This window comes from Nanorana parkeri, unplaced genomic scaffold (genome assembly GCF_000935625.1).
Source record: "Nanorana parkeri isolate BGI_ZX_2015 unplaced genomic scaffold, ASM93562v1 scaffold23, whole genome shotgun sequence".
Lineage (NCBI taxonomy): Eukaryota > Metazoa > Chordata > Amphibia > Anura > Dicroglossidae > Nanorana > Nanorana parkeri.
Window position 1 is genome coordinate 2,497,927 of NW_017306291.1, and position 9,263 is coordinate 2,507,189.

The following is a 9,263-nucleotide window of genomic DNA, read 5'->3' on the forward strand; positions in this document are numbered from 1 at the left end:
GCTTCTATCCTCGCAGGTACAATTTAGGAGAAAAATAAATCCTTATCTGATTGAGACCCTTACTAGTAATATAAGAAAGTCCTCACCTCCCATGGCCGCCTTGACAGTTACAACAGTGAGGTCCGTGTCACCCCACTGCATTTGAGTCGGATCAACGACACAATTTGCAGACCCGTTCACCCTACAAATCCCTGTGAATGTTCTCTCTGAGCGAATGGAGGCAAAAATGAACATTAGTATATTTTCTTTTCAGGTAGAATGTAGTATCATGAAGCTACTTCATCATTGTCCATAGATGGAACTGAGGAAGAAATAAATACTTATTTTCCTGATATTACATTCCATCGGAAATAAAAATATAAATGCCTCCATTCGCACAGAACAAATGTTCGCAGAGATTTGCAGGGCGAATGGCTCTACAAATTTTTAATAAATAATAGACATGTGCACCAGCAAAAAATTAGTTTCGTTTAGTTTCGTTTTGATTCGGATTTTCGTTTTTAGGATTCGGATCCGCAATTGAATTCGGACGAAATTCGTTAGCGGTAGTCCGTTCGAAATTTCGCTTATTGGACGCAATTTCGTTAGCAGCAAAGTGACATTAAAAAAAAATGTTTTTTTTTTTTTTTTACAGTCTGCAGAAGATGAAAAAAAAAAAAAGCGTGAGGTTCCCCCCCAATTCATACCAGACCCTTTAGGTCTGTTAGGAATGTTAGAACAAAAAAAAAAGTTAAAACAAAAAAAAAGTGCGTGGGGTTCCCCCCAAAATCCATACCAGACCCTTTAGGTCTTGTAGGAATTTTAAGGTGGAACCCCAGGGGGGAAAAACATGGGGTTCCCCTAACAGTCCTACCAGAATCTTGATCCCCCTACCCATTCACTAAAGGGTTAAATCAAATAGTTAGTAGAAAGGCAATGCAAGGCAGGACAAATGCAGCCTCTGAACTTCCATGTGTACTGCTTCTTCAAAGTCAATGGGATTCTGCTGACTTGCTTTTGATGTGTTTTCCAAACTTGGGAGTTCATTAAAAAAAGTTCTGCCCAGTCATATAGAATTTCCTAGTCACATGTGCCAGAGTTCTAGGAAGTAAAGGGAGAGCTAGTAATCTGCTCTTAGTAAACGTAGCCCCTGTCAGATGACAGGGGAAGGAAAGAGAAATAAGTTATGTAAAGAATACAAAGCCGGCAATTATCTAGAAGTATCTGTAGATTGTTGTTAATACACATTTCTAAATGTGTGTTTGTTGTCATTTTAAAGATAGGGGTGAAGGTCCGCTATGACCCTTGCAGTGCGGGGGTAGCCCCACTGCAAGGGTTAAGAATATTTCTGCCCGTTATTCTTTAACTACCTCCGGGCCGGCCGTTGTAAAAAAACGGCCTGCCGGGAGCTCTCTAGATCTGAGCGGGCGTCTTTAGACGTCGGCTCAGACACGCCCCCCTCGCGCGCAGCCGCTGGGCGCGTGCGAGCGGGAAATGCCCCATATTTAAAAACAGGCAGCGATGTCTGTTAACATACAAGCGATCCGTCGTTGTCATGTGCGAGCCCGGGATCAGCATAGTGCCTGTGTCACAAGGGATCAGAGGGAGATCGGTACACGAGCTCCCTCCAGTCCCCTCTGCGCTGCAAGAATGCGGACGTGTTGTATATGACATCACTTCCGCATTCTTGTGTCACTCTCCAGCTTCAGAAGCTGGAAAGAAGCTGATGGAGCAGATCTCTGCTTCATCAGCTTCTTTTGGGGGGTCCTAGGTGACATTAGGGGTCTTGGAGACCCCTGATGTCTCCATAAAGAGGACCTGTCACATATTTTGCTATCACATAGGGGGGTTTTATTAGCCCCCGTATGTGATAGCAATAAAGTTTAGTGGAAAAAAAAATGAAAGTTCCTCCCCCCCAAAAAAATTACACATAAAAAATAAAAAAAAACAATTTTTTTTTTAAAGTCCCCACCCATACATACACGCATGCAAACATGCGTCGGGGGCACATACGTGAAAAAAACGACGAGTGCGCACATTACGACGCACATGTTACATATCGCCGCGAACGTCGGAGTGAGAGCAATCATTCTAGGGCCATCAATCACTGATAACACTAAACTGATGAGCGGTAAAAGCTTTTAAAGCGTCGCTTATGGCCAATTTGGGGTATGGTAGTTTTCTGCGATTTCGCGGGTACGCGCAATTTTAAAGCTTGACATTTTTGGTTTCTATTTACCTGACGTGACCCCGCCTTTTATATTTGGCCAAAAAACTGGGTAATAATAAATGTTTCCTAACATAATGTAAAAAAAAAAAGTAAAACTAAAAAAACTCAGATGAGATGTATGGTTGTCTTCCCCGAGTGCATTATGCATGACGTCCCTGGAAGTATTTTATGTTCCCATCAAAGAAGATCATTTGGTTCGGCCTTTTCTTCAGCCTTCAAGAAATCTTGAAAAAGTGGAAATATAGCCCTAAATTTAAAAACTTGCAAGCCGGAAAAATGTTTTATCACAGAAGAGACATACTATGACAGTAGTGTTAGGCTGGGTTCACACCTAGGCGTATAGAATATGCGCGTTTGTCGCGCGTTTCGTGCAGCGTGTTTTTACCGCGATTCGCGGTAAAAAACGCACGACAAACACGTGTTTCCGAGGGCTACCTGGCTGTATCCCAATGGATACACGCGGCAAATACGCCCCAAAGAAGCTCCTGTGCTTCTTTGGGCGTAGGGCGTTTTGCAGTGTGTTCCTATGCGCTGTAAAAGGCCCAGGTGGGAACCATGCCCATAGGCAATCATTGGTTTTCACACGTTGAGCGTTTTACAGAGCGTAGGAACGCGCTGTAAAACGCCCAGGTGTGACCCAGTCCTTACAAAAGGGCTGCGGTCCACACCGGGTGACACCATCAGACTCTGAAAAGTCTATGACCGAGTGCCCAACAGCTGTACAAGAAAGGAGTGGACCTGGCGGCAAACCTTATCCCTCAAGGTGAAAGTCCCCTCCTCTCTCTGCAGGCGTCAATCACCGAGATGACTGCCGGCAGTTAAAAGAGAACTGTGGGGTAACCTTTTTATCCCATAGTTCTCTTTAGGGTCACGGGAGGACATTTACTAGCCTCCTCCCGCGACCCAAAGCTCAGTATATAGCGGGCTATTGACTGCTATATACTGCGAGTTCTGCAGCCGGGACGGATCCCGATAATACTGTTGAGATCCACCCAGCTGCGTGAGTGACAGCTGGCTCTGCCTATCTAGAGGCAGAGCCAGCTGTGCCCGCCCCTCCTCCATCTGTTCCCCCACTCAGCGCTGGAGGATCGGAGAGGGGGGATCCGTGCGGGGAGTGGTGACTGGCGGTCACCGCTCTCTGCAGTGAGATGATCGGGAAGTGAGCGGATCGGCGGCATGTTTCTGCTCACTTCCCGATCAATAAAGCTGACCTGTGACCGCTTCTTTGTCACAGGTCGGCTCTAACTATGAGGATGATCGGAAATCACTCACCTCATAGTTCTCCTTTAAGTGTGGCGGTTGAGACCCGTCAGGCCGCTCCAGGTAACACCCGGTCTGGGGAAGCCCCTGCACTATGATACTCTGAACATTGACAGCCTCCTGAAGTATCACCACATTCGGCACTTCCAGGAGTGTTGAATGCTTGCCAGCATGAGACTGACCCGCATGTCAAAAGAGGCTGTCAGAAGGAACCATAGTGCCAGATGGGGGGACCAGGTACCCAGAACTCTATGGGCAGCACAGTGGCTTGCAGCACTGGGGGCCCCTGGTTTGAATCCCAGTCAGGACACTATCTGCTAGGAGTTTGTTTCCCCCTGCTTGTGTCGGTTTCCTCCCACACTCCAAAGACATGCTGGAAGGTTCATTGGCCCTCGTATGGGTGTACAATAGGGACCCCTTAGATTGTAAGCTCTTTGAAGATAGGGAGTAATGTGAATGTGCAGTATGTAAAAGTGCTGCAGAAACTGTCATCGCTATATAAACACCTGTGATAATAATAATAATGTGAAGAGGCTGAACAGATGAGTAGAAATCCTCTTCTGCTACTTTCCTAGTGTAATGAACATTGACAGAAATGACTAAATTGCACTCTTATTTGTTATTTAAAGCAGACTTTTTTCCCTAACCCTTGCAGTGGGGCTATCCCTGCACTGTGTGGGTTAAGTGCTTGTCTAGGTGTTATTAAAAAAAAAGTTATACTCACCCAATCCCTGGAGCTGGCTTGCCCTTAGACCGGTCCCTGGAGCCTCTTTCCCCCTCTATTGCAGCTGTCTTATGGCCGGTTCACACCACAAAGTCTGCGTTCCAGAGCGTTCGGCCTCTGGAACGCAGTGGAATGCAAGCCGGCGGGCTCCCTGCGTTCAGGGGTGAGAGGGGGCGTGGCGGTGCATTGAAGTCAATGGCACCACAGCCACGGCCCCCAGCCATGGCCCCCCGCCCGCACCCAGAGCATAGGCACATTAGTGCCTGCGTTCCGGTCCAGTGGGATCTGCAAAAATGCTGCAAGCACTATTTTCGCATATCGCACTGGACCGGAACACAGACTAATTTGCCTGCGTTCTGGGTGCAGGCGATCGCACTCTGGGAGGGAGGCGTGGCTGACTTCAATGCACCGCCACGCCCCCTCCCGCCCTTGAACGCAGGGAGCCGGCCGGCTTGCGCTCCAGTGCGTTCCAGAGGCCGAACGCTCTGGAACGCAGACTTTGTGGTGTAAAACGGCCCTAAGCATCATCAAGTCATCACATTCTATACATTGGGGACAAGGGACATACCATCACTGCAGCAGAGGAGACTAGGGACCAGTCTAGGAGCCAGCTGGCTCCGAGGATCAGGTGAATATACCTTTTTTATTTTACTCCCTAGACAAAAACGAGCACTTAGCAAAAAAAGTTACACCGCGCTATCTCCCCTTATCATTAAACCCTCTTCACCAAACCCTACGATTCTAAATAATTAATCAATGTTCAAATCAAACAAAAGAATGTGTATATCAAAGTGTCCACAAATTACTGTGATCTATGTGTAAAAACCTCAGACGAGAATATATATGTTAACTACCAGTGTGAGTAAAATCTCTATTGAGAACTCAAACTAAGACACATGCACCATTGCAAATTAATCTCCATACTAATGCATATAACATAGTGAATAAATAAGTGATCCAAACAAAAGTGAATTGGATAAGCATGTATATAAATAAAAGAGCAAGTTGTTCTCTAATCACTTAATAAATAACCAAGAGGAAATCATTCTGAAAGTTAATTTAGGTGAAACTGTCCAAAAGATATCAATGCTTTCCCGTGCTCCACCTTCATGCGATGAAACATGTTTAAAGGAGAACTATGAGGTGAGTGATTTTCACTCACCTCATAGTTCTAGCCGACCTGTGACACTGAGACTGTCACAGGTCGGCTCAGTAGATCGGAAGGTGAGCGAACACATACCGGCGTTCGCTCACCTCTCGATCCTGTCACTGCTCTCTGCCGTAACAGGGGAGGGGCTGGATTCCCCCCTCCCCACTCCGATCTGCCAGCGCTGACTGGTGGAACGGATGGGGGAGGGGGCGGGTACAGCAGGCTCTGCCTCTAGATAGGCAGAGCCAACTGTCACTCACGCAGCTGGGCGGATCCAGACATAATTGTCGGGATCCGCTTCAGCTGCGGCGTCTCAGTATACCGCGATCTGTAGCTCGCGGTATACTGAGCTTTGGGACAGCAGGACGCTAGTTTGTGTCCTCCCGTTACCCTAAGGAGAACTATGGGGAAAAGCCCTAACCCCATAGTTCTCCCTTAAAGATTTGTTTCATCGCATGAAGGTGGAGCACGGTCTAGCAATGCCTTATGGGACTTGTAGTTCCACAACAGCTGGATTATCAAGGGGGCTCACCCCTGTAATACAGTAACCACTAACCCATTTCAGCCAATTAAAATTCATCTTCCGTTCTCTATACTGTTCTAGGTAGAGATGAGGACACAGAGGAGGCAGAATCCAAATGCACGGCTGCCAATATTTAAAAAACAAACATTGACGGACACTGGTACCCGGCTGTTGTGTCTGAGCTCATGACGTCCAGCGCTGTGTCCGCAGGTCCCAGTGTTACAATATATTCCATTTTTATAGCGCCAAACAAGTCTGTGGTGCCTTACAAACTGCACCATATAAAGGGAAATAAAGGGCGCCAAAGCAAAAGGTCATAGAGTCCAAACGTGCCTTTCATTGTTCATAAAGCAAATAACACCCAACACATTTTGGGGGGCAGCAACACTCCCCCTTCATCGGGGCTACAAGACAAACATGCAGTATATAGCATAATGAATAAAAGCGCAATAATAATAACAACAATAATAATAATAATGGTAATAACAATAATAACATTAATAATAATGATAATAACAAACATAATAATACTATTAATAATAACAATGATAATAATAATAGCAATAATAATAATGATGATAATAATATAAATAATAATTTTAATAATAATAATAATCATATTAATAATAATGATAAAAAATAGATAAAACAATAAAACGTATATCTGCATTGTTCCCTGCACCTAAAGGAGCTAGCAATCTGACATTCCCCCAAACTCACGCACACACGCAAGCGCGGAAGTCGATTGACCTACCAGTGTGTTTTTGGAGCACGGGATAAAACTCCCACCGAGAGATGGAGGACATAAAACTCACCGCAGATGATGGGAACTGAACCCGGGACCCCAGCACTGCAAAGCAAGTGTGCTTATTCAGCCCCTGCGCTGCTCAGTATACAGACATTATATGCCGGGTATTATAGATACAAATATATAATAAGAATTGAAAAAAAACTCCAGGATCTAAACTTCTAGACCCCCGGGACCGTCCTAGGAAATGGTGGGGGATACCGCTGCCAACAACCCAACCGGTCGCCCTTTGCACCCCTTACGCTGTCCCATCAAATTATAATGCAGCAACCCAAATGAAGGCAAGCAATAGGAAACATGCCGGGTCTACCTGTATGGTGGGGTTCTCCAGAATATCCATGTGGATCTCCTGCGAGGTTGAAGGGGTCTTGGACATGTTGTTTTGGACCATTGGAAATGTAAAGTGTTGCTCGGCAGGGGAGGCGAAATGTGGAAATAAAGCAGCTTTTTTTTCCCCCTTGCGGAGAGCCCGGCTCTGGTCAGATTGCCTGATATGGTATCATGGTCCTCGGATGGCTGCTGGCTTCCCTCTCCGATCTCCGCTCATCCACTTCACTCTGCTGTGACTTGCGCTGAGAGCAGCTGCAGCCGAGCCACCTCCCCAGCAGGATGAGAAGGAGGAGGAAAGGGAGGCGAGCCTGTCAGAGCATTACACACATACATACATACATACATACATACCCCGAGCACTGAGCTGGGGGGGCCACGCTGAGCCCTGGTGGGCACACGAGCCCTTAGCACCTGCTCCTGCATACATAGCGAGCGCCCCAATATCCCCCCCTTATGAGGACCCCCCTCCGTCCCTCTTCTCTCCACCACTCGCCCCTCATTTATCTCTCTACAAATGTACAACGCTCCGGAAACATTGTTTGGATTGCTCTTGAAGTGAATCTCTTCAGTTCTGGAGAGCGCGGGAAGGGACGATCCTCAGTCAAGTTTTTATTGCTGTCTGTGTCCCCATTGGAGAGATTCACCCCTCTGGTGACCGCTATCACCCAGAAAGACAGGGCTCGGGAAAATGTTTTCATCGCTGTCTAAGAGGGGGTCTTCTCACTTTGGGAGATTTCTTCTGACTTCCTGTTGTGTCTGTAGAGCAGGAAGTGAAGAAACAAAGAGCAATTTCAGTATTTTTAATACTTCCATGCTTAATTTAACCAAAATAAGTTTTGGCTGCACACAGGGGTGTCCCGAGGCCGGGTGTCACCCGGAGCAGAGACCGGGTGACACCCCGCCGTGACGTCATTGCGCATGCGCGGTTATCTTATTGACACCTGCCGGCGGCCATCTTGGTGATGAGGTGGGATGAGGTATGCCGCCGGGTCCCCTCCTCTCTCCTGACACTGTCGGCTCTCGGTCAATGACCAAGTGCCCGACTTTTCAGAGGGGGTGAAAGCAAAATGACTGTCAGTCATTTTGCTGTCACCCCTCCAATGATGGCACCCCCCTTGTGACACCGCTGGCTATACACACACTTTAAAGCTGAACTAAATCAGGGGGAGGGAACCTGAGCACTCCAGCTATGGTGAAACTGCAAATCTCACCATGCCTCTGCCACTGCGTGTCATGGCTGTTAGATTCTTGCAGTGCCTCATGGGATTTGTAGTTCCACAGACGTTGGAGAGCCAAGGATGCCTTACGCTGCTCTAAAAACAAGAGCCATGTGTATTCTTCCTGGAATCTTGGTGAGCTTTGTGTATTTCTTCCAGATCTGTGCAGTAATCCAGTGTGAACTTCCTGTAATAAAGGTCAGTCACTGCCGCTCTCTCTCCTGGTGTAGGGTGACTGGTCTTGTCTCTGATTCCTCCTGTAATACAGACCGGTCACTGCCGCTCTCTCTCCTGGTGTAGGGTGACTGGTCTTGTCTCTGATTCCTCCTGTAATACAGACCGGTCACTGCCGCTCTCTCTTCTTGTGCAGGGTGACTGGTCTTGTCTCTGACTCCTCCTGTAATACAGACCGGTCACTGCCGCTCTCTCTCCTGGTGTAGGGTGACTGGTCTTGTCTCCGACTCCTCCTGTAATACAGACCGGTTACTGCCGCTCTCTCTCCTGGTGTAGGGTGACTGGTCTTGTCTCTGATTCCTCCTGTAATACAGACCGGTCACTGCCGCTCTCTCTTCTTGTGCAGGGTGACTGGTCTTGTCTCCGACTCCTCCTATAGCTTTCTGCAAGCAGCCTGTAGTGGGTGGAGCCTTCTGGGCACCTCCCACAGCTCTGCTCTCTGCACAGGCTATAGACAGAACAGTGATGATATCACTGCTATTTCTACAAGGTAATATCTGGGTTTGAAAAAGCATTTTTTTGTGCACATAAAGTGGATTTATATTCTTTGTTGCTTTTGAGGAATATATTTAAAGCTTCAGCTTAAATTAAAACGACCCCGTTCTAAATGTATTAGCTGTCTTGCTACTACACTGTCCCACTGGGTTAAATAACGTGTTTATTTTTTTATTTTTTGCATTAAAACGATGGTTGTCAGGTGTATGCAAAGTGTATGTAAAGGAAAAGTTTTTTTTTAAATATTTTATAGAGTTATTTATTGTTGTCTGTGTGTGTTGCCGGGGAGATTCACCCCTCTATTTGTACTGTA

General features: G+C 46.8%; 1 protein-coding gene across 4 annotated transcripts in view; it reads right to left on the reverse strand.

Annotated features, from left to right (window-relative positions):
* Positions 1–7,101, reverse strand: part of CACNB2 (calcium voltage-gated channel auxiliary subunit beta 2) — a 222,899-nt gene extending 215,798 nt beyond the window's left edge. For all 4 annotated transcript variants that reach the window (XM_018564338.1, XM_018564329.1, XM_018564296.1 and 1 more), the window contains exon 1: positions 6,985–7,101. In XM_018564338.1, the coding sequence (XP_018419840.1) occupies positions 6,985–7,065 (81 nt within the window). In that variant the 5' untranslated portion in view covers positions 7,066–7,101. The remainder of the gene's footprint in view (positions 1–6,984) is intronic.
* Positions 7,102–9,263: the final 2,162 nt, after the last annotated feature.